This window comes from Bacidia gigantensis (genome assembly GCF_019456465.1).
Source record: "Bacidia gigantensis strain McMullin 20006 chromosome Unknown contig_304, whole genome shotgun sequence".
Classification (NCBI taxonomy): Eukaryota; Fungi; Ascomycota; class Lecanoromycetes; order Lecanorales; family Ramalinaceae; genus Bacidia; species Bacidia gigantensis.
The window spans coordinates 153,416-177,563 of NW_025408609.1; the positions used below are offsets into that span (position 1 = coordinate 153,416).

Here is a 24,148-nt window from a genome sequence, read left to right on the forward strand (position 1 = left end):
TCCTGTCAGGCTTGTTGTTCTGGTTGAGAAGTTGTGTGCAAATCATGGGAAAGTTGAAGGCTGGGAGATGAGAAAGACCGACGCGTTTTCCTAAAACACGCTTGCCTCATATTCGGTTATTCCCCGCACCAACGTGAGTGTTAAGAGGGCCACTTTTTGGAGCGTAAATGATTACAATCGCATGAGCATCGCTTTACAGACAATAATCTTGCAAACAAATCAGCGGTCTTACTTAGGGCTGTACATCGAGGGGTAGGGCGATCAGGATGTGACGTTGAGGTAAGCGAGGCAGGTTACGGTCTGAGAAATAGCTGTGGAAAGTGGGTTAGGCTCAAGTTCAGACATCGAGTGATCGCGTTGTCTTGTCTTATGTATCTAAGTCTGGAACACACTTAGGTAAAGGATTTGATGCCTTTGCATTGTTCAGTCCGCACCAAGTAGAGTCCTCCTCTCTTCTAGCCACTCCCTCTGCTCCGTCGCAAGAGATCCATTGGTGTCCTCAATTATGGTCAGGATCAAGCTGTAATTGTTGTCTAAGAATTTAGACCGCTTGGCTGGATTGAAACCTTTGCACGCCCTGGCTAGGAACATCTCAACCTCGCTTCTCAGTCGCTGCAGCGAGCGCCCGGTTGGCTCCACGTCCGACTTTGTTGCCGTTGTTTCGCGTGCTTGATTAGAGGGCAATATACTGCTTACCTCTCGGTTGTCGTTGCTCAGGGTCAATAGTCCTTGAAGCAATTGACCAAAGCGCTGCACAAGGGGGTGAGGAGCAGTGTTTGCCTTCCCATCATCCACTTTGTTTAGGGATAGGGATAATGTGGGCCTCGTGCTTGAAAGGCTACTTGTAGCTCGCTTGACGGAATCGATTTGTATATCCATGCCCAGCTGGAACCTCGGCCACAAGAGCATATTCGTTCCATTAATCCATCCCTCTGCGACGGGACATCTCCGGCGCTGAAGAGAGAAGGCAAAGTGTTGAGTTATGCGGACGCAGAGCAGTAGACCTAGGCAGTCGAAAGATTCGCTCACGAGTTGCTTTGTGAAAGAGTAGCTGAGGTCGAACGTTGGACCAAAAATGCTGGAGAATGTCCGAGAGAGAGCGGAAAATGACAATGAAGGGAAGAATGAAGTGAGAAACATGTATTCTGCAGATGCGTTGTCAGATATTGCAGCAGTAAAAGCGTGAAAGGGCGACTCTATATACGCCGGTGATTTGGCTTCAGCGGCAACGTGAAACGGCAACACCGCGTCATCAAGACGGTTCAAGATGTTCGATCGACGACCTACTGATAGGGCATTAGGCGCTTTGGGTGGGTTCGTTGAGCCCGTGACCGGACCTATCACCAAAGTGCTCAGCAATGACACATCTTGGCGGTTCTATAAGGGGGAATAGACCTCTTGGAAGTGATTGCTCCGCTCCCAGAGCATCAGACTTATCAATAGCATAAGTGGGTATTTTCTGCATGGCCTGCATATATCGGGTGAAGTTGCTAAGATAGTACCAACGCATGGTGTAGCCATAAGCCTGAGTGATCTCATCTGCTAGTTGGTGGTGATGGCTATGTAAGAAAGCAAAAAGCTCCTTGTAAGACAAGAAAGCACGTTGTTGTATCACTTGGGCGTTTATATTTGTTGATCGGAGGGCTCGAATCTGCGAGACGAAGAAGTTTCGTATACGATCGAGGGCCTAAGCGAACGTGAGCTCTGAAAGATTACATTGAGGTCGAACTTGCTGACAATGTTCGTCAAGTTATCAAGAAGTGGCTTGAGATCAGATGCTACCAGGTCTTCACTCGAGTCCCTCAAAAGGTGATCGATATTATTCAATCGATTGTCCAAAATCGCTAACGCAGCAATCCAATCTTTATCGATGTCACCTTCAGAAAGCTTCTTTATAGTTGAGGGCGGTATAGATGCTTCCTCAACTGCGGGCCCAAGCAATTTTTCAACATTTTGACGATTGGCCAATTGCTCGGTCAAAGTGGTAGACCTGCTCTGAAGGGTTTCAATATCTGTAGAGACATTGCCTAAGTCCTTCTGAAAGCTTGCTAGAGAAAGCTCAATCGATCTCAAGACAGAATCGCAACTCTAAATACCGTAAGCATAGGCTTTGCGCCTTCTGCTTATGATGGCTTACCGAGATCGATCGATACAAATCTCGAAGTCTACGAACATCCCTTTCGACTAGCTTTATATTAAAACGAGTTCGTAACAACCATCGGGTAGAGCATACGCACTCACATTCTCTATCTGTATGTGCTAAACTTCCTTCACCTTCTTGCGGTTCGGATTTCTCCCTTGAGAGATCAGAGTAGAAGTGCTCTAAGGTGACAGATCCAAAGTCTACATTCACCACTAGACCATCTGGACGCTCAGCAAGCCTACTTTGCCAGGAATGTACCTCGTGCCCGGTAGAGCCTCGGACGATCTCGTGTAAAACTAGAGGTGGATCTTTGGCATTAGGCGCAGCTGTAATCTCCTGTTTCAAACCACTGCCGGAGGCGAAGCGCGCAGAACTCAAACTTGAAGTTGAGGTATTGCCTTTTGCTAAGACATTCAGAGAGGAAGATCGCGAATTGAAAGGCGGCCTGTGAGATTGGTTTGCAGCTGTATCAAGGTATGGAGGGCGGCGTGTGCCATTCGAGGATGCTGAAGTAGATGTAGGTGGGGCAGTCGTGAAGCGTGTTGACCACATGGTTAGAAGAGTGTAGTTATAGTCATACTCTAGGTATTTATGTGTGGACAATTGTACGAAATCATCAATTTGTAGATTGTCAGTATTGTCTCTATAAGCTTTTAGACCCCCTGCTTAGGGGGAACTAGCGCTTTTATAGGGGCCTTCTAGGCTTCCCCTATAGGGGGTCTATATGGGAAAGTTTAAAATTTAGTATTTTTAACTTAAAAATACTAAAATCTTATATCTATTTAAATAACTTATATACTTATTAAAAAAAAGAAAGTTAACTTATATTTTATAGTTTTATTTTTTTAGAATATTTAATTTATTTAATAATAAATTATAATAAACTTTAAATTAAATTATTTTAATCTTTTATATTTAATTTTTTAAATTTTTTTAAATTTTTTTATTTAATTTAAAATTTTATAAAAAACTTATATTAAATAATAAAAAAAATTAAATTTTTAATTATTAAATATTAAAAACTAAAATAACTTAATTAATTTTAAAAATAATTTTAAATTTTAAAAACTAAAAATTTAATCTTTTTAAAATAAATATATTATTATATAAAACTATAAAGTAATTTAAGTTTTATTAAACTTAGTTTATTAAGCTAATATACTTTAAGAAATAATATTAATAATTAAATAATTTTAAACTAAAGTTAATACTAGTTTTAAATTTATTTAACTAGAAAAAGAATTATATTTTATTTTTATAAATATTTAAATCTTTTATTTAAAAGAGATTAATATTTTTATAAAAACTTTTTAAATTTTCTCTGTAAAGAATTTATATTAAAAAGTTTAAAATTTAATATTTTTAACTTAAGTAAATTATATATTTATTAAGAAAAAAAAGCTATTTTAAAGATTCTTAGTAAAGAAATAAGATTTTCTAGAAAAAGTCTTTAAAAAAGCTTATTTTTAAACTAGTTAGTAGCTTAAAATATATATAATCTCTTTTTATTAAATTTTTAATATAGTTTAAAATAATTTTAAAATAATCCTAAGTTAAACTTAAGCTTTATTCTAATAAATCTTTAAAGAAACTTTGAAAAATTAACTTTTTAAAAAAATTTCTTATTATATAAACTATATTACTTAAAGTAAACTAGTGGAAAAACTATATCTATATATATATTTAATTAAATTATATAAATATAATTATATTACTTTAAAACTCTAATTTTTAATATATTTTTTTAAAGTTTTAATTTAAAAAAAATCTTATATACTTTTTTTTAAATTAAATCTAAGTTCTAAATCTAATATAATTAAATTTCTATAAGATCTAAGCTTAAAATAAACTTAAGATAATTTTTAAATAGTTTTAAAATAAATTTTTTAAAAAAATTAACTTTTTATTAAATTTATATAAAGTAAATCTTTTTTATTATATAGATTTAATTTAACCTTAAAATAGATTTAGTATATACTTTTTATTTAAACTTTTTTAAACTAGTTTTTATTTTCTATATATATTTATTAAAATAATTTATTTTTTATAAATTTTTTTTATTTAAAATATTTAATTTATTTAATAATAAATTATAAAATTTTTTAAATTAAACTACTTTAGTTTTCTATACTTTAGTTCTTTAAGTTTTAAATTTTTTTTATTATTTAATTTAAGATTTTATAAAAAACTTATATTAAATAATAAAAAATATTTAAATTTTAAATTATTAAGTATAAAAGATTAAAATAATTTAATTAATTTTAAAATCTGCTACGAAGCTAAAAAACTAAAGATAGAGACTTTCCAAAGTAGGTGTACTATTATCTAAAGCCGCGAAGCGGTCTAAGCTTTGTTGGGCCTAGCTTGCTAGGCTAGCACGCTTTAGGAGGCAAATTGTGTCGTGTTCTGATCTACAAAAAGCAGTCTGTTTTATCATCCTCAGCAGATCTCATTCTCAAGCCTTGTAGAAGATTATGGCGTCCCCTATCAGCCCGAGTAGCGGTCCGTCCCCACAACAAATTGCCCAGTTGCAACAACAAGTTGCCGTTGAAGCCCAAAAACGGGGCATCACCCCTCAAGAATTCCAAGCTCAGCAACGAAAGCAGCTCGAGGCGGACGCGCGAAAAGCAGGACTACCCTTAGACCAATACATCAATAAAATCAAACAGCAAGCGTGGGAACAGCACCAAAAGCAACAACAAATGACGACCCAACGACAGCAGAACGGTCAACTCGCACACACAGAGCCGTCCGGACAGACCGGGCAAGGTCAACAGGTTCCCATCCAGCCAGGAGCACCCGAACCGAAAGCTCTGGCTGTAGCAAAATGGCTCAGAGGCCAAGATTTGAAGACTCGAACATGTATACTCAACGGCCAACGGAAAGATATGTTCAAAGGTAACCTTGCCGCCAATTTCTCTTCTCATCATAGCGTCAGCTAAAAGTAAGGTTCAAAAGTTAAGCGTGCTCTTCGAGCATTACTATCGCCAGGATATACCGCCGCACAGAAGAAGAACACTGTCCTCCCTAGACCACCATCTAACCAGCAGGAAGCAGCTGAGCTCTTCAAGCTTCTGCCTCTTTCCCTCCTCGCTCTCCGAGTATCGAAAATAGACCCACATGCAGGTCACGATCACGGCAATACGCCGAAGCGCGTCAAAGGCCTATGGACGGTAAAGATTGAGCAACAGCAAGACATTTCGGAAACACTTCATTACGTCTGGCTCTACGATGGGCCGCAATGGCGCATGAAATTATACGCTGCCGGTGCTCTGTTAGCGATCATGACAATTGTGATGTTTCCGTTGTGGCCGATCCAATTAAGACTGGGCGTCTGGTATCTGAGTATGGGCTTCCTAGGCCTCGTAGGGTTGTTCTTCGTCATGGCTATCTTCCGTTTGATTTTGTTCTGTGTGACAGTCGTGACGATGCCAAAAGGACTGTGGTTGTATCCGAATTTGTTTGAAGACGTGGGCTTTTTTGATAGTTTTCGGCCCATTTGGGCGTGGCAGGAGGTGAGTCATTTACACTTCTTAAGTAGAATTTTCTCGCGGCGTGTGACGACACTAATTCTATTCCTTATGATAGGAAAAGGGCAAGAAGGGAAGCAAAAAGTCCAAAAAGCCCGAACCAGATAGTCAAAAGGAAAAAGCAAAAGGAAAGAAAACAAAGTCTACTGAACACAATGCGGACGATGCAACGAGGCCGGCTCTGAGTACTGAAGAAAGTACTAAGGGTAGACATTCTGCACCGACAGTCGAAGAGGTCATTGATTGATGATATCAATGTTTTTCGCTATCGAATCTGTATGGGGTTCCCCGCGGTGTTCTTGCACTATGTCTCTTCTTTGGCATAGCGGATCGTCGCGTGTGAGGTAGTGCATTTCGCCCGTACCTGAAATGAGGCACTGGCGGGTGTGATCGCCGCATTCGATCGCCAGCTTTAGTTGGGAGATTTGGCTTGCATGCTAGCGCTGATCATGAGCAATATATGAAGCATGCTGAACAGGCGCCATATTTTACAGACGATCCGCAAACTTGGCTCCAGCCATCGGCTTGATTCTAATCATCAAAACCTATTTTCCTGCGCGCAAGCACCTGGTCCTCTGTATGGCAGGCTTCGGTCGTCTAGTGACACGCTAAGAAGACTGCTTCTCCTTTTTACTTAGATATATGAATCAACGGCCACGCGAGCTTGATGTAAGAGAGGGAAATCGAAAAGGGAAGGTAGATCGTTGCATTCACAAGCAAAAGGTCGAGCCTCTAGAGGCTTCTCACATAATATTTCAATCATCTACCGAATCCAAACCAGCCTTTCTTGGCCTCCTTCTGACTTGGATCTAATTTGCCATTGACCATGTGCCTAGGCTCAGCTTGGTATCTCCCACGACCAGGGTACTCGATATAATTAAAAGCAACATCCAAGAAGATCGGCTTCACGGGCATCGGGCTAACCTCTGGTGGGTAGGAAACCAGCTCCTGAAGATCTACTAGATACAATGGGAATTCGTCTAAATGCTCGCTGAATCTTGAAGGGTGGGTTCGATCTGATGACTTTGCGGGATACGGATGCCGTTTGATTTCTACGAGGCTGCGATATTGGATGAGGAGGCCTTGAAGGAGAGTCTTTAAGTAGTCGAGTTGGGCCTCCACGATTGCGAGGTTTGGAGGCCCCTTTGGATCCATTGACAATCCTTGTGACACCGAAGCCGCTGAACAGTAACGCTGGGCTCTTGAAAGTAGTGCAAGAGCATTGGCTTGGTGATCTTCAAGTTGGTGACACCGTGCCAGTGCAAGGCAACGCAGGGATTGAAAATATGAATGTTTGCCGTGCAATTCGGTTTGGAACGCTTGATCCGCGGCAATCCCAGGTAGCAGCTGTACAGAGTCTAAGCTTTGGAGGGTGGCATCATAGAGAACTATTTTCTCTTTCAAGCGTCTTAACTTATGACTTTTGCTTTCAGCCGAGTTTTCTTGAGAAGATCCCTTGTGACTAGGCTGCAAAATTTTTGCATGCTTTGATTGCGAGGTATCCAAAGCTGCACCATCATGTTCGCCACAGAGTACACGATTCCGACCTACCCGCCAGCCTACCAAGGCGTAGCTAACCGCAGTACGTGTGATTTGCATGGCCTGCACACGTGGATCACTCTGGGATAGACCATCACCTGAGAGCTCATCGATCGCAATTTTGGTCGCGTCAACGGCGTCCTGGCTTGATATCAAGATCTCATCATACGCTGCTGCTTTCTCTTTGGCCGATGGCTGTGGTTTTGAGCACAAGAATAAGGATAGACTGCCCTCCGCGGATGTCACCGCTGCAAGTGCCTGGCCCGTTGCCGCATCTTCAAGGTTGACTATCTTGGAGCGCCAGCGGACAGTCTCTGGCGCCTTGGATGATCCCTGAACTGAGGACTTCCCCGTCACAAGTATTCTATCACTAAACACATCAGGATGTAACTTTTGAATTCCCTCTAGGTGTTCTAGGCTTTTGCGAGGTATATTGTCCCTGACCACAGCTTCGAGTGACGTAGTCCTCGGTTCTTTGGTCCTGTAAGCAGCAAATCGTAAGCTCGGATCGATGAACGAGCTCAAAAGCTCCTGGAACAATGCGCCGCTGCTTGAAATCTGAGTTGGAACTAGCGAGCCATATATCAATCTCGCTTCAGAATAGTACTGAAGGCAGGCTCGCCATTGCTGTTTCTCGAATGCAAAGGCGCCAGAATGCAGAACGAAGTAGGCACGCGCTTCGACTTTAGGCTGAGGGCCAGCTTTTACCTGAGGGGAGCTTATGAGTTCGACAAGGTGGCTGGCACACTGACAAGCTTTCCGTAGACGTGAGGCTATGTGGCGCTTTGCTGAACTTGGGACACCTTGTTGCGCGGCTTCTCCCGTGTGTATCGACTTCATGAACATGGCATGAGCCCATGCTCTCTCTGCTGTAAGCAATATCAAATGCAGAAATCTGGTATGTTGGTAAGCAAAGAAGAGCGATAACGAGCTTCCCTGCTCACTCGTGGTTACTAGCGACATCCTCTGCCTTGATCGTTGACCAATCTTTGTTGCTCTTGCCTTGCGTTGAAGTGTGGTGAAGCCGCTTGCGCACAATAAGTAGCCGTTGAGCAAGCCGTCTCTTGTACGTGCTGTAGTCGCCAGAGAGGAGACCTCTTTCTCGCCTTGAAACAATGAAGCGAGTGACGTCCATCGTGTAGTAGATATGAAGCTCGAGCTGACAAGATATGTGTAAAAATAGGACGGAAGTTTCCGTCAGCTGTATCATTTTAGTCTATGGAGTCGACGCTTTAGATTTCTTGGCATCCCTAGTTGGCAATCATTTCTCAGAGCCAGCAACATCCAATTCCTGGACCTGATCTTCAATTCTTGTTCTGTATGTGCACCTTACAACCATGATAGCATCTACACAGATGCTTCACGTGTAAAGCAGCATTTGTATTCGGCATATCGACCACCCATTCCGGCGGAAAAGAATCCATGACACCTATTGCAGAGGAGTCTATTGAGCAAGCGGAGGGTAGCTTGTCGTGGCATGAAAGAGAAGCTCGCAGGATGCCTTGGATATGGAAGGCTAGCTCTTCTATTAGTTCGATCCAAGGGGCGGGCTGCTCATGGTCAGAGATACCTACACTCAGCGTTTTGGTCCCACGGTGCTGCGCTGATCGATTTGCCCGCTTGGTGGATCCTGCTTCTGCAATCCTCAGGCGTAAACGATAACATTCGTTCAGAGCAGAGCAAGGGCTCTGCTGCTCTCGGGATTGTATCCCAGCTACACAGCATCTTCCTCGGCTTCTTGTACCCTGTGCAGACTTTGGCTTTGATCCGGAAACTACGGTACTCTACTAATGCACACCTGCGTGCAGCCCACAATGTCAAGCGTTGTTCGAGGAACTATGCATCTATTGCTACATCTCTAATATCCAACTCGCAAGCCTCTGCGCCAAAGCCGGCTCAAGATCTACGGCATTTCGTTTCCAATCGACACAAAGGCAAGAGGGATGATTTGGCTAGGTCAATTGGTCAGCCGGCCGAGGCTAAATTGCGTTCGCTTCCCTGTCATAAGACGTGGCAGCTTTATCAGGATGTGGTCCAAGATGGTGGATTTTTATCGCCCTCAGAGACTATCAATTTTATCAAGTATTTAAGCGCCTCTACGTCGCATGTCGATTTTGAGCGGATACTTGCGCTTTTTGAGGCCATTCCAATGAAGGGTCGTCGAGCTGTCCATTACAGCTATGCTATATCTGCCTCATTGAGACTACAGGACACCGAAACGGCTCTCTATGTCCACCGCGAAGCCAAGAGGAGGCTGCGTTGTCCATTGGGTGCCTCTGCTCTCCTTCATCGCGCTGTCGCCTTCGGGAATTGGACTCTGGCGATGGAAGTCTGGCGTCCCTTTTGGGTGTCCGGTTTTGCTCTCTACACGCTCAGAGGGTTATGGCGAGGCGTTGAGGCAATGCCGTTCGATTTTCTGATGGACAAAGTTTCGTCTTTCGCAGATGTATTTCTTGCTAGCGGGACTTCCCACAAACAAGACGACATTTTGTCGGGGCGTGCATTTGTCACCGAAATGGTGATTCATATGCTGCAGGTCCGTCTCCGTGAAGATTCAAAATCCAAATTCAATATACAACGGTGGCATACACTTATGCTTAAAGTGGTTGAGATAGCAGGCGCCAATGACAAGTCACAGGTTGCCTTGCTACAAGAGCTGGCGGTACATGTGGCTTTGTCTCTTGGAGAGAGTGGGTATGATCTTGCTGCACTTGAGATCTACCATGATGTGCGGCGGAAGGTGCCCGGTCTTAACGTTTCGAAAGAGCTCCTGACGACTCTTTTGAGAACGAGTCGGCTCTGTAATGCGGTCTCCGGTGCAGTGGAAATTCTGCGAGAATGGAGAAGAATACACGGAAAGGTAGACAAATTTATCTATCGAAGCGTTATGCGCACTTTCGCAAATAAGGGAAAAGTGCAAGAATTGGAAATAGCATGCAGCCTCTACGGTCTTGATCACGGTGAGATTGTGGACCCCAGGATATGGCAGCATCTGTTGAGAGTCCACTACTGGAGAGCGGACCCTCAGCAGGTTACAAAAGCTTTCACGAGCATTCAGGGAAAACCAGAATACATTGCTGATGTCCGACTTTTCAACACCGTGATCAGTACTTTTGCCCGGGTAGGCGACGTTGAGGGCGTTACTACATGGCTTGAAAACCTTGAGAGGGCTTCTTTGAAACCTAACCTTGTCACCTATTTTGCCTTGTTGTGGGTGCACGGCAAGCGAGGTGATCGGGATGCTGTGAACCATATGCTAGAGAGGGCCTTGTCTGATGGACTGAAGCCGGATAGGTCTATGATAGAACTGGTTGTATACGTCAATGTCACCGATCAGAAATTCGACGAAGCTGAAAGGCTGCTTGAAGAGGCTCTGACTATGGGCTTGGGGGGCTCCCTTGTTAGAATGTGGAATATCTTCTTGGCCGCTCTCGCTTTTCGTCGAGACCTTCGGAAAGTCCAGCAGATCCACAACCGCATGAAAGAAGTTGGAATTCAATCGAACGTTCAAACCTATGGAGCTATACTTACGAGTCTATGCGTTATGAAAGCCCCGCGCGCTGCCTATAGAATCCTCCGAAAAATCATGCCCGAAGCGGGCTTTAAGCCACAGGTTTCAAATTACGTCACAGTCATGATGGGCTTCGTCAAAATACGTGACTATGACAAATCATTTGAGGTCTACAGGCATATGCTTATGCAAGGTCTAGCTCCCAACATGAGCTCGGAGAGTGCCCTCCTGCGAACTTATATCGGCTCTGGGCGACATCCACAGCGCAACAGAGCACCTAAAGGCTACCGTTCCCAAGTACGCCGGGCTCGTCAAGTTCTTCAACGGACCATAGACAACCTTGATAGGTCTCAGCTGGTCACATCAGAGCCTTGGCAATTTGTGGGTCCCGAGCGGCTAGACGAAGCTTTCACGTCCAGCAATTTTGACTACATGGTCTATATATACGGCACGAGCAAGATGTACAAACGAGTGTCCGAAACCTTTCAGACCTATATTGCCACCGCAGCCAAGTTCAAGGCTGAAGACGTTGAAATCTCACCTCCAATGCGTATGGTGTCGGCCTTGCTCGTTGCCCATGAGAGGTCTGGCAACACCCAGGAAGTGGAGCGCTGTTGGTGTCTTGCTCTTGATAAATGCGAGAAGCTTGCTCGCAAGTCGTTAATTCGGGATCCTTTTCAAACCAAATGGGTCTTACCGGCACGACGCTTTGTGATTAATTTCCCATTCCGGTTTTACCTGAGATTCCTAGCCAGGCAAAAGCGCTTTGAGGATATGATAGGCGTCGTTGATGAGCTTTGTGAGGACGGCTACGATCTTTCGGCCGACAATTGGAACGCGTATGTTCAACATCTTTCCTGCTCACCAAACCTCACTCACCAGCTCCTTGCCTTCACGGTCTGCGAAACACGTCTCATGTCTCCATGGTTGGGTTGGGACTACATGGGTAGGCATCGAGGTAATATAATGGACCATTTCAATGGTATGAGGAATGTTACCGTTCGAACGAGGATACCGGCGCCGACTTACCTTACATTTGTATACCTAGCAAAAGTCTACAGGATTTTGGGCTTCGGCAGAGCAACGAGGAAACAAGAAGGGGTCTGGGATCTGCAACAGAGTGGAGCGATCTTGAAGACTCTGAATGCTGTTAGCAACCTGCCGAAGATGGATGACGAGGAGCAGAGGTCGATCCTTCGGATTGACGACCAACATCTGCCATAGGCTATGAAGGAATGACTGACAATGAAATTCGGCATGTACAAATACTCCTTGTAAATGCTAACGAGGAAAACCCCTTCAATCTATACTTCACTAAGTGCTGAGATGCCAAAACTCGCGATCGGATTGCCCAAAAAGTGAGTGGGGCGAGAGCGGTGGGTATAGGCAGCCTTCGAAACTTCGATCGAGGACGCTGTGAAGTAGCCGATTCATTGTAGTATTGAAATCGAATTATTGAAAACATTTTTTCTATCTACACTGGACCTTACATGGCATTCACTAACACAAGTCGAGCATCCACAAGTCATGCATCTATTGCGCAGATCATCTTTCAAGTGTACAAGCCACCCATTTCTGATATCGTCGTTCCTCACAATCAAGGGACATCGAACAGGACCTTCAGCTTTTTTATCAGATGCCACTCATCAGTGCTAACGTCGCTTCGATAGAATTCTTTCAGTGTATCAATGCTCTGCCGCGATATCAGCGAATACAGCGTGTCCTTTTCTTCAAGATGACGTCCATAAAGAGGTTGATTCGGCCCTTCAATCTTAACCGCAACAGAAGGGGATCCTTTTTTGGCCGATGGTATTGCTTTGTGCTCCCGCTCGATAGATGTCCTACATTATAGGATGTGAGTGAATGTTAGGCGAGCCAAAAAGGACAAGACACATCTAAGAACAGATGTTCGGGCGACTTACACTCTACCCACACTAACAACTTCCTTCACTCCGGTAATGCTATTTGTTTTGACAGCCGCAATGGGTGTGTGCAGTCTCAAGATCCCGTCCGTGACATCTGCTCCAACTAGAATTGGGTCCTTCTTCATAAATACTGCAATAGGCTGCAGAACACATGGGAAAACAGCGAGAAATTTGCTCTCCTCTTTCTTCTGCTCGGCAAGCTGTGCCATGTGCTTTGTGAAGTCATCAAAGAGGTGATAAATGATGTCCGCAGTGAAGATCTTGACACCTTGCTCGTCCGCGTACGCCTGGGCTTCTTTGTCGACTTTGACGTCAAAACACAGCATGACCGCATACTCTGGAGATTTCTCAAGCATAATACCTGCTGACATGACGTCGCGTTTGTAAACAGGTCCGATGGATATGTTAGCCACCGGAATCTTGGACACCTTCAAGAATTCTAGCAGGGCTTCGAGCGATCCCAGCGTAGAAGCTTGGACTGAAACGCCCCGACCAGTCTTCGAAACACGTGCAAGTAGATTCTCAATATCCGACATGACTTCTTCCTCCATATCTTCCTCTTCTTCCGCATCTGTCACTACCAGCAATCGCGATCCCGCAATGGCGTTTTCGAGGTCGTTGGCCGCTATTTTGACACCAAGGGACGCTTTGCATTCTTGATTATGAATGTACTGGGACTTGAGCCGTAGCTCCTTCAGGGGCGCTGGAGTGAGTAAAGCACGTATATTTGTCGAGATAGCACCATTCAGACCGCAGAGAACTATACGGTCCCCTTCACGTAAAACCCCATTTGAGAGAACAACGTCAATCGTGGTGCCGAGGCCTTCGATCACTTTCACCTCAAGAACAGTACACTCCACTTCCGAGAGATACATCAATTGGTTCGTCATTCGTTCTTGAGTCAGTGAGACAAGGAGCTTAAGTAAATCAGGCACACCTTCACCTGTGTGAGCTGAGGTTGGGACAAGAGAGACGTTCCGAGCCATTGACTTGTTTTCCGTGAAAAGTTCGGAGTTGAAGCCTTGCTCGGCGAATGCTACTTTGGTCTTTTCAAGCCGGTCGCGAAATTCATTCTGCACCCCCTTATTTTGGCGACTGATGCTGTCAACGAAGCCGTTGTTATCGATCTTCTTCCATCCGTACAATCTGTCGATCTTATTGAGTGCGACAATGAATGGAGTCTTTCGGTCTCGTAATAGTCTCATGGATTCCAGTGTTTGAGGCTCTAACCCATGCATGATGTCCACCACCAGAATGGCAATATTGCAAAGTGAAGACCCTCTGGATCTGAGGTTCGTAAATGATTCGTGCCCAGGGGTATCAATGACCAGAAGACCGGGAACTTTGAATTCAAACTTGCCGTCTTGGTTTACGACCTCGGTCTTGGTTTTCAAAGCGTCCACGGGAAAGTACGTAGCACCAATTTGTTGTGTTATGCCTCCAGCCTCCCCTTCTTGCACGTTCGTTTGCCTCACCTTGTCAAGTAGCTTAGTTTTCCCCGTATCCACGTGGCCCAGAATGCAGCAGATAGGAGACCTAAGATTGTCCTTAGATCTTGCGGCCAGGGCTTGCTCATGCTCCTGCTTTCGGCGAGCAACCAGCTCGGCTTTCCTATGGGCAGCAGCTCGACTCGCAACCGTAGCAGTGCCATCTTCTGAATCGTCAGTTGCCAAGTCAGACTCACCAACAGCCTTGTTCTGCAATTTTGGTCCCGATCTTAGTGTAGCTGTTCCGTTAGTAGTTGGCGTAGTGTCTAGAGGAGATTTCGCGGGTCTGGAGGGATAAGGCACCTCATCTTCATCATCATCCTCCCAGCTTTCTTTCACGTCTGCTGATTCGGCGTCTGCTGCTTTTTCCCAGTCGGCGAGATCATCACTGTCAGATTCTTGTGCCTTAGCAGCAGCGGCCTCTACTCGTAACTGATCTTCATCTGCTAATCTTTGACGCTCCGCGTCTTCAGCTTGCCTCTTCATTTCTGCCTCAACAATTAACCTTTCCTCATCGATTTTAGCATCTTCTCCCGGCTTTTTGCCAGCTTTCTTTTTTTACTGTCATAAACGGGCTTTTTCTTTTCCACAGGCTCATCGTCCATTCCTGCAATTTTAGCGCCAGCATCAATCATTTGCTGCCTCTTCGTTTCATTGCGTCTTTGCTGCTCCTTTTGCGCAGGAGTGAGAAGCTTCCCTTCCTTTTTCAATTGCTCTTTTTTCTCCTTCTCCTTCTCCTTTCTCCGCTGTCTAGCTTCCTCCTTTCTCTTCTCTTCCTCCGCTGCAATGCTTTCTTCTTCTTCAATACGTGCCCTTTCGACCGCATCTGCCCTTGCTTTTGCTTCCTGCTGCTGCCTCAACAATTCTTGCTGACGCTGTATGGCAGCGAGCGCCGCGGGAACTTTCTTCTTGCCGCCTTTGGCAGCGTCAGCCGTTGTTGTCTGGTCAACTTTCGTCTCTGGTATAGGATCCTGTGGCTCAGCCTTGGGTGTTGGAGCAGCTGCTGGCGTTGTTTTTTTTTTAGCAGCCTACGTGGACAACATTAGCATTGAGCTATTAAAAACCTCCATGATAGCCCCAAGGGCTCTGTTATACCTGTTCTCTCTTGCGCTGTTTCTCGCGCTCTTTTTTCTCCTTCTCCTTCTCCTTCTTACTTTTCAAGCCTCCTGCTTCATCGTCTGGTGCTTCGTCATCATTTAAGGGCGTAGAAGCGAGTTTACTGGATTTGCTCTTGCCTGCTTTGCCTCTGGCCACAGGTTCAGCGAAGAGATCATCAGCAGTAGCTTCTTCCGGCGGCTTCGAGCTCAAGCCACCATTGTCAGCTCCAAGCTGTCCATTTCCATCAACAGGTGTTAGAACATCATCTTCTATATCGTAGTCTTCATCTACCGCCTTGCCTTTCCTTTTCTTATTTTGCTTGTTCTTCTTAAGGGCGGCTAAAAGGCCACCCCCTCTACTGTGGAGCCGTTCTCTTGTGCATCATCGATAACTGGACCAGATGGTGACGAGGGCTGGAGATCTTCACCGAGAGCTTCAGCCTCCCAATTATCGTCTGCTGTCTTGTTACCCTTTCTTTTAGGAGCCATATTTCGACGCTTCGCGGGGTGAGCTGAAGTCAAGAAAAGGGAAGAATACTGCTAATGACAACACACGTATGGCGCCCGCAGAAGATTTTATGTTGATTATTTGATGCGCTACGATCAAGATAGTGCTCATGGTGGAATTGTGCAGATTGTGAGTAAGCTTGGGGGTGGGGCATCTGGCGTGCAGACTTTCACTCCAGAAGAAAAACCCAATGACGTTCCATGGACACACGAAAGCGGAAGTCCCGAGCGCATGGACTAGGGTGGAGGCTACAACTCAAAACGATTGTAAACGAGCCTACAAGAATGAGTCACAGCTCAGACCTGGCTATTTACTTGGACGCAGATGATATGGAGAATGTTTGTGAGTCAGGGTTTGGTGTTACAATTAGACCATTCTCGACTATCGATTGGCCTTGAAACGTCTAAGTCCTAAGCAATGACCTGATTAGCTGCTCCACTCCTTATTCTTTGCCTGACTCATTATCAGGCGAATCATTGTTGACTGGACTGCCATGACTATAGTGTGCATTAGCTAGTAGGTTCTGATTTAGAATGGCTCGGATGTTATTTCACTTACGCAAAGAACAGGATCTTGATCGCAATAGCTAGTCCAGCATGGAGGGCCACGACGACTATGACTAAGATTTTACTTATCTTCGCATCGGTGGCATTGACCACAGGCCATAGATTTCTGACCAGAAACACGACGCTCCAAAGAAATCCCAAGCCGACAAAGATGTAGTTGAGTAAAGTGATTGGGCTCCAGCTAATGAGAGCCACTGGAATCCAGATGCAGTTGCCGTATCCATAAAGTGCCCAGCACTCGATGAGGGTCGCGCTCTCAGCTCCAAACCACTTGAGGCAAGCCCACAGTCCAACTGGGACAAAGCCTGTGTATCCGTAAATCAACCCCGCAGCGCCTGAGAGTAATTTGAAATTGTATTCAAAGTGAATGTGGTGGTGATCCGAGAGGTACTGGCTGATGGTGCCTGTAAGGAACAATATGAAGACAACCGTCGTAGCTATCCAGAACGGGCCATAAAGGTCTGGATTGCCGTCTAGGATGTCAAGGAAAGGTGTGCGGGGGTAAAGTGAGGATGTACACCGGCGGAGAACCTCGGTAGTATCGACGTCAAAGAATTGGGCGTAAAAGGAGAGTGTCCAGAGAAAGCGCTTGGAAGGGGCTTGCCCGGGTGGTTGACTTGAATATGGAGCCGAACTGTCAGGGAGGATCTTCGATCTTGAATGTGTATTTTCATTGAAATCTGGATTCCTGTTAGTAATAGAATGACTGTGGAAGAACTGTTCAAAACCCACTCGAAGGGTGGAATTCGAGGTCCTCTTGCAGATCCGTATGACCAAGATCTCCCTAGTTCGGCCCTTTAGTGATTCTCCTGTCAATATTGCGCTCGAGCTGTACCTCTGCATCCACATCAACAACTACGTCGTAGCCGCGATTGGCCATCACGAAGAATGTAATGGTCGTGTGTCGGATATCTTCGAGATAGAATTCTAGGGGACATGGTTTCGGAAGAACGGCCACACGTTTCCCCGAGATTACCGCAATGGGCGAGGGGGAATATTACGTTCTACTAGAGCAGGCCACCAAATACCTCAAAGATTCTGGTAATGATCTTTGCCGGACGCTGCTTATACCAGAGTTCTACCGAGCTGCTGAACAATGTCCCATACTCGATGCATAGCTAGCTTTGCTAGACCCGTTTGCCCACCGTAACCGTCTTTCCCAATCCAAAAAGAAAATAGACCAATACCTATGGCTATTCCAACTTGGGCAGCGGGACGACGGCGCTTCCAGATTTCGATCATGATCATGTTTTTCATCTCCACGCGACGAACATGCTTTGCCTGACGTTCAAATATGCGCTTTCCGTTATCGACCGTATCATATTTAAGCCATCGCGTCGTCTTCAGAACACTATGAGACGAGATCTGCTGCCAAGTCCAATCTGGTAATGTTTCTGGAGGATGCTCCGTAAACAGAATGACCGTTTTCCCTATAAGAGCTTCAATATCCAGCGGTTTTGGCAATTTGGATAGGACTGAGTGCAGCATTTCCGGCTCCGAAGTTGGAATCTCAAGCAGTTCTTCGCGTCTTGAGAGGATTATCACGGCGAAGAAATAGAGCGACACAACGGATGGATGGGCAATCAAGAAGTCGAAGAGACGCACGATTTGGCCATAACCCTCAATTTCATGGGCGTACATGGTCAAGGTTGCTGATAATGCGAAGAAGGGTCGTGTTGAGGATAGATGGAGAGATAGGCCCGGATCTATTGTCGAGACAATAGATGGTAATAGCATCAGCTGGTCAAGGGACGGTGCCAAAGATGGTAGCATGAAGTCCCGTATCCTTAGGAAGGACAAACAGGTTACCGATGCCGGCGCTTTAGAGGCTCCAAGTACCAATAAAAGCACTTGCACAATATCATGATAACCTTGGAAGTAACAGAGGCACTGGTTTTCTCTCAGAACCTTCAAGATGACCCACGAAAGCTGATCTTTCCACTCCACAAGTTGCTGCTCATTGTCACCTGGAAGTAGCTCAGTATTTTCACGGAAAACACACATCGCTAGGGAAGCCTACACTTAGGGTAGTATACAAAAGACCGATCGACGTCGAGACGTACCTGCTCTTCGTCTCTGTGGGGCGGAAGGTCCTTCCACGATCGCCTTGCGCCATCCTTGTTGGATGAAGCGGGAGCACCTCTCAATAGAATTGGCCCTGACATCTGACCTTAGCTAGTAGCTTGTGAAATTGTGTCGGAACGTACATGACTTTTTACGTACCTCATCGTCTACTAAGCCATACCGAGTTGTAGCGTAGGTGACCAGAGCGTCGATGTCGGGAGGTTCATTGCAGGCAACTAAGATCTTGACCGCCTTCTTTTGCTCCGCAGAGACATGTCCGGACTTCCTGGCATTGGCATCTGTAAAAAGTGCTGCGTCTTCCATACAGTTTTGAAAAATGATATAGGGTTCGATTACTCTACAGACTCCCTCGGGCGTGGTTTAAGGAACTTTAGCGCCCGGGTTGTGAAAAGTAAAAAATATACTTTAGCGTACGAGGGGTAAGTATACAAATGATCTTATGGGGCTTGGCGCCAGAATGACTTATACCATAGCCTATCGAAGAATCTTTCCACAACAATGACGAGGAGTCTCTCGTGAAGGCTCTGTTACTTTTTGACCGTGAGATAGCCATGCATAGTGATCTTCACCTTTCGAGTTACATTCAAATGCTGCCATTTTAAGGGAGCGTCCTCGGCATTGTAGTGTTTTCGTACGACTGGTAGCATCGCGGATTTCATTGCGAGACATCCCAGTGATAATTCGACTTGCTTGTCACGCGTTTCTGTCTGGTCATACGAGGCTAATCACAGAGACATGAGTGTGTATGAAACAGGACTTAGCTGTGCACTGGCTGATTCAAAATTGTATGTTTGAGTCTTTGTGCCTCAATGTCAGTGCCTACTAGGGTCCTTGAGAATGGCCAGTGGATCACAAGATGGGTTGATCCCTACCAGCTCCTTTCCCAGAATCGAGTCCAACATGCAGGAAATACGAAGCCAGCTGTGACGACCGAGGCTGCTCCATGCAAGGCCATCTTGACACAGACCTTGGTCCAGTCTCCAATTCTGAAGAGCATCCATTCCGCTAGAATTCGACATCGTTCTAGGAACGATATTGTTTATATCACGGAGAACGCTGTCCACATCAAGGAAGCATACGCTGTCAAAGTTAAAGAAGAACATGCCGTCCAATTTCAAGCCGCACAATGGAAGTACTATCTCGAATCGGTGAAAGTAAAAAACGATTTCGACTCAGGCATCAGGACTTCAGCGGTTTTTGGTCTATCGAAAAGATCAAGCAAGCCCCTCCTAAACCCTCTTGACATCCATAACGACCCCTTGGGTACTCAACTTCCTAGCAATATGCGTATCAGAACTACCGAAGAGAAGTACAGCGATCAGATGCTGGAAGACGATATACTTGACCCAAGCTCCGATGAAGCCGAGACTGGTATCGTCATCACCAAAGACTCGCAAGCTGTACCTGAGGTTCCCTCTTGTTGCGACAGTAGGCATCCGCGTCACCATATCCTCCCACCGCAGGTCCTTGTACTCATCTTAGAAAATGCCAAAATTGTTTTTCTTTATGCCATTTCTGGACCGTGCGATTGCATCCGTCTTGCAGAGAGCCAAATGCCGTTGCCATTTTCCTCATCTCGGCTGAATCAGCTTGGGGAGCACCTCGCTATCGACCCTAAGTGAGTCAGCTGCACCCGCGAAATTGGAAAGTTGCTAAAGCTCCGAGGTCACGAGTAATTGCTGTTGGGGCCCACGAAGGTGTCTTCCGTGTCTACACACTCAAATCGAGGGACATACTCCGCAAGGAGCTCCAATCAAGCCCCTTTCTAAGGCCGATAGAGTCCGTAAGTGTTCTTACGTCAGCCGCAGAACGCAAACGATGCTCATGTGATCATAGGAACGATCGTTCACGGTCGATGGTATCATTCTTAATATGGAATTTTTGCATCCGACCAAGTCAGACGAGGAACACGCAATATTGCTACTTGTGGTGTCAAGAGACGGCAGAAGCAGACTAATGTGGTATGAATGGAACATCAAGATCGCCTTACGTGACGCACAAATCAACCCCAGTACGTATGCGCTAGCCGCAGAGAATCGCTTACCGGTGCTCTTGATCCCACTGCTATCATTTAACGCGTTTGCGATTGTGGGTGAGTCCTGTATTACGATTTACAAGGACCTTCTAAAAGGAATTCCTGATGTCTTCTCCCACCGGCTTGCGCTTCCTGATGAGACAAAGGAAGTGCAGGATTTGCCACATTCGAGAAATCATCCGCTGTGGGTCCAGTGGGCGCGCCCTATGAGAAGTCCTACGGAAAAAGCAGGTGAGAATATATATCTCTGTCGCGAGGATGGGGTCGTACACTACATTGAATTCAAATGTAACCGTCAGTCAATGCTCGAAAGCTCTCACAACGCCGGCAAGCTTGGAACCACCGTCAACACCTCCTTTGCAGTCATCGATTTCGGACTTAACACCGATGACCTCATAGTAGCTGGTAGCGACTCGAGTGCTGAAGGTGTCTGGAGATTTCCGGCCCGACAAACTGTAGAGGACCTTTCGACCCTCACAGGCTGGATATCGCTGAATGACTGCACATCTACATTGGTCAGACAAGAACCTTTTCAGCGATCAGTTGCAGATGTGGTTTGCCCCAATGCCCGAAGCTGCAGTCGTCTTTACGCAAGCACAGGAAGAGCGCAAGGTGGTTGTGTGAGTGAGCTAAATCATGGCCTTCAGGCTGCTAGGTCTGTGGATTTAATAGATTTGAAAGGTGTGATCGATACCACAAGTCTAGAGGTGTTCATTTTGTGCGCTCTCAAAGAAGCCACGCTTGCTCTAATCTCACATCCTGCAAGCTCGTCATTACTGTTAATAACGGACGGCGCGGATCCCGAACTTTTGCAAGACTTGAAAGGCTTTATTTTAGATTCGAAAACAATAGTAGTAAAATCAATATCGGAGGGTGTGGTATGTCAGGTAACGAGCAGATCAATTTCGATTTTTGATATACAATCTGCAACGAAGGTTGATATTCAATGGAAACACACCTTTGAAGGTCTCGATGAAGAAATCATTGCAGCTTGTGTGGAAGGCAACAGTAGGCTTTGTTATCTCGCAATCGCGTTGAGGCAAGGCGAAGATTTCATATTGGTAGTGTTTTTCTCCGATATGACTCATGAGATGCACTCCACGCACTTGGAGCTTTCTGCTAGGCCAACATGTCTTGCAATGCTTGATACAGGCGACTCACGAATCTTGTTCATCGCAAATGACCAAGGAGGGCTTCAAGCCATCAGGGGCTCTTCTAACGGCTCAGTTCTGAACCTTTGCAAGCTTGGTGAGTGGCATTTCAAAGGGCTCTTCGAAGTCTGCGATACGATTGTATCGGTCAAATCGAATAGGGGCAAACAAGCGAGTGTCTTCATCTTTTGTGGACTTCGGAATGGTCAAATCCATATTCTGGATCTGGAGCACAGCACTGGTAAGTTATTGTTGCAAAATTGAGATCTCTTTCAGATTCGCTGACCTACAAAAAGGGCAATTTCAACCACTCGAACAAATATTCCTGGGCCTCACCTCAGTCTCTGTAAAGGCCAATATGTCAAGTCCTGCCACAGTGATCGCTCATTGCGGTGAGAGCCTCTACACTGTCGGATGGTCAGCATGGTCAAACAGTATATCTCCCACTGAAGTCAAACGTATTATTGTGGATCGAACCTCCAGTCCTAGCTCAGAGAAAAGGGATGTCCTTGCTTTTGCGCACGCAGATGCGCTCCCAGAGTGGCAACATTCAATGCAAGGTACCGTGGCTGCGTTAGGATCGAACATGCTGCAATTTCTCATTTTAGTCAATGGAGAGGTCAGTGTTGTTTCCAAACAATGGCGGCTAAATGGTACTCCGAGAACGTGTATGTTCTCGAGACGCTTGGGCAAGATTATAGCCCTTTCCGCAGAAACTACCATCGTTCGTCAAATGAGAGCAATGGCACCGCGGCGGCACGCTGGGAGAAGGACAAGCCGCCCGGTTGTGTCATTTATAGATGTGAATGAAAACAATACAAAGAAGAAACTCGGCAGTGAGGATCCAGACGCAATGCAGCTCGACGAAGAGACGCCAACAGAAGGCACGTGTCCTTGTCAGATTATCGGTAGCAGGCCCGGAGAAGTCTTTCTCGGGATGACAGAATGGTTTCCAAGAGTTGCAGAGAATGAGTACCACTTGCTCGTCTTCAATACTATGATTATGTTCCGCCACAGAGCTCCAGCAGGACGACTCGTGCTCTGTGCGGTCACGGAAGGAGACAATCCAGCCCCAAAACTAGCAGCAAAGGTGAGCTTCAGTACAACCTCACCCGTGTACGCTGCGATACCGCACCAGAACGCAACCTCGATTATTTATACTACCGGAATAGAGCTGGTGGTGATTAAGTTGGATGCTAGTCCCAACGGCATTAGGTTTGAAGAGGAGTGCAAAATTGCTCTAAGATCACCTGGAAGGCGCATCACTATGGTGGAGCCATATATTTATGTCTCTACCGCGGAAAACTCTTTACAAGTCTATCTTTATCAAAATTGTCAATTGAGCCACTGGCAAGGCGATGCGATCGCCCGTCCAGGCATTTTTCATGTTACCTTACCGAAGAAGGGTGTGATTCTCACTTCTGATCGAAACGGCAAAGTTCACGGCCTATGGCAACCATCAGTACGGCGTGCGGACAATACCCTGGCCACTATCTTTGAAGCTTTTTTACCAAGAACTATCACGCGCTTGATTCCCATTCAGTGTCCTTCACACGTAGAAACCATGCTACTTCCTAATGGTTCGATCCTTCTGCAATCAGGTTCGCCGGACAACGCAATGAACGACGCTAGTCTTTCGAGTCTTCTACCCCATGGAGCGATTGCAGACACTCGCTCGGATGCCGTGATAGGAATTAGCGTCGACGGAACGTTGACTCAACTTCTAGTCATTGATAAAGGTTGGCGGCTTCTCAAATTCATTCAGAGCCTGGCCTATGAAAGCACAATTATTTGTCCGTTCAAGACTGCCGGTCACCAAAATGATGAGGCTTCTGCGAAAAATTCGCAATCTATGCACATTAACGGGGATATTCTGAAAAGGCTGCTGTGCAGAGGTGCAGATGCATTGTTGTTAGCTATGCTCGACGAACCGACTCAACCAGAGGGGGACCACCATACAGAAAATGTGACCGCACAAGAGAAGTGGGACCACTTCAAGAAACTGGCAGCGGAAGTGCTGTCCGATGAAGTGTGTAAAAGTGGAAGCAAGGACAAATTGGTAGGAGCAGTGTGCAGGTGGATTGCGTATCTGACAAGGCCAGCAATATGACTTATGCTTCGGACGTGCGGACAAAGAACCAGAGTCAACGAAAGTATGCTCAAGTGACCGGCTACCCGTTCTGGCATCAGCAACAAGACTTTCGATATTCGAATAGCAATGGAATTAGAAGTGCTTCCATTCCCGCTAAACTGAATTCGATGCTATCAGTTGTGCTCTCTACGTATGCCTCCCCCAAATAGGATGCTGGACGATTTGATCAGCTCACGCCCATCACCAAGGAACCCCGGAAACAGCGTCTATTTCAGCTTCTTCTTTGGCCTGAAGTGGTCATCACAGTCAGCTTTAGCTTTCTGGTCTATCAATACAGGCTCCCTACCTTAATTGGTTCGTGTGTCCGCACTTCTTTTTTCGGCAATTTGTGGCACGAGGGGGAAGTCTCGCGTAGCACTTGCGGCACTGGTGGTCTCGTTAGTCATTCTGCATATAGTTCCACTATTCTCCAAGACCTA

At 45.7% G+C, this 24,148-nt stretch overlaps 8 protein-coding genes across 8 annotated transcripts; 3 read left to right on the forward strand and 5 right to left on the reverse strand.

Annotated features, from left to right (window-relative positions):
• Window positions 1-423: 423 nt before the first annotated feature.
• Window positions 424-2,695, reverse strand: KY384_008669 (uncharacterized protein; the record flags this gene model as incomplete). The annotated part of the gene is made up of 4 exons (XM_044817157.1): window positions 424-1,337; window positions 1,396-1,687; window positions 1,717-2,088; window positions 2,234-2,695. The coding sequence occupies 4 exons, from the start codon at window positions 2,693-2,695 to the stop codon at window positions 424-426; spliced, it is 2,040 nt and encodes a 679-aa protein (XP_044665752.1).
• Window positions 2,696-4,617: 1,922 nt separating this feature from the next.
• Window positions 4,618-5,920, forward strand: KY384_008670 (uncharacterized protein; the record flags this gene model as incomplete). Its single annotated transcript, XM_044817158.1, has 3 exons — window positions 4,618-5,041; window positions 5,102-5,658; window positions 5,732-5,920. The coding sequence occupies 3 exons, from the start codon at window positions 4,618-4,620 to the stop codon at window positions 5,918-5,920; spliced, it is 1,170 nt and encodes a 389-aa protein (XP_044665753.1).
• A 512-nt stretch (window positions 5,921-6,432) lies between these two features.
• On the reverse strand, window positions 6,433-8,347 carry KY384_008671 (uncharacterized protein; the record flags this gene model as incomplete). The annotated part of the gene is made up of 2 exons (XM_044817159.1): window positions 6,433-7,951; window positions 8,157-8,347. The coding sequence occupies 2 exons, from the start codon at window positions 8,345-8,347 to the stop codon at window positions 6,433-6,435; spliced, it is 1,710 nt and encodes a 569-aa protein (XP_044665754.1).
• Window positions 8,348-8,689: 342 nt separating this feature from the next.
• On the forward strand, window positions 8,690-11,947 carry KY384_008672 (uncharacterized protein; the record flags this gene model as incomplete). Its single annotated transcript, XM_044817160.1, has 1 exon — window positions 8,690-11,947. One exon carries the CDS (start codon window positions 8,690-8,692, stop codon window positions 11,945-11,947), a length of 3,258 nt encoding a protein of 1,085 aa, XP_044665755.1.
• Window positions 11,948-12,320: 373 nt separating this feature from the next.
• KY384_008673 (uncharacterized protein) lies at window positions 12,321-14,621 on the reverse strand (the record flags this gene model as incomplete). The annotated part of the gene is made up of 2 exons (XM_044817161.1): window positions 12,321-12,564; window positions 12,646-14,621. The coding sequence occupies 2 exons, from the start codon at window positions 14,619-14,621 to the stop codon at window positions 12,321-12,323; spliced, it is 2,220 nt and encodes a 739-aa protein (XP_044665756.1).
• Window positions 14,622-14,635: 14 nt separating this feature from the next.
• On the reverse strand, window positions 14,636-15,721 carry KY384_008674 (uncharacterized protein; the record flags this gene model as incomplete). The annotated part of the gene is made up of 3 exons (XM_044817162.1): window positions 14,636-15,163; window positions 15,231-15,604; window positions 15,661-15,721. 3 exons carry the CDS (start codon window positions 15,719-15,721, stop codon window positions 14,636-14,638), a joined length of 963 nt encoding a protein of 320 aa, XP_044665757.1.
• A 573-nt stretch (window positions 15,722-16,294) lies between these two features.
• KY384_008675 (uncharacterized protein) lies at window positions 16,295-18,694 on the reverse strand (the record flags this gene model as incomplete). The annotated part of the gene is made up of 4 exons (XM_044817163.1): window positions 16,295-16,986; window positions 17,389-18,273; window positions 18,327-18,471; window positions 18,530-18,694. The coding sequence occupies 4 exons, from the start codon at window positions 18,692-18,694 to the stop codon at window positions 16,295-16,297; spliced, it is 1,887 nt and encodes a 628-aa protein (XP_044665758.1).
• A 506-nt stretch (window positions 18,695-19,200) lies between these two features.
• KY384_008676 (uncharacterized protein) lies at window positions 19,201-24,020 on the forward strand (the record flags this gene model as incomplete). Its single annotated transcript, XM_044817164.1, has 5 exons — window positions 19,201-19,913; window positions 20,057-20,174; window positions 20,228-21,818; window positions 21,874-23,645; window positions 23,847-24,020. 5 exons carry the CDS (start codon window positions 19,201-19,203, stop codon window positions 24,018-24,020), a joined length of 4,368 nt encoding a protein of 1,455 aa, XP_044665759.1.
• Window positions 24,021-24,148: the final 128 nt, after the last annotated feature.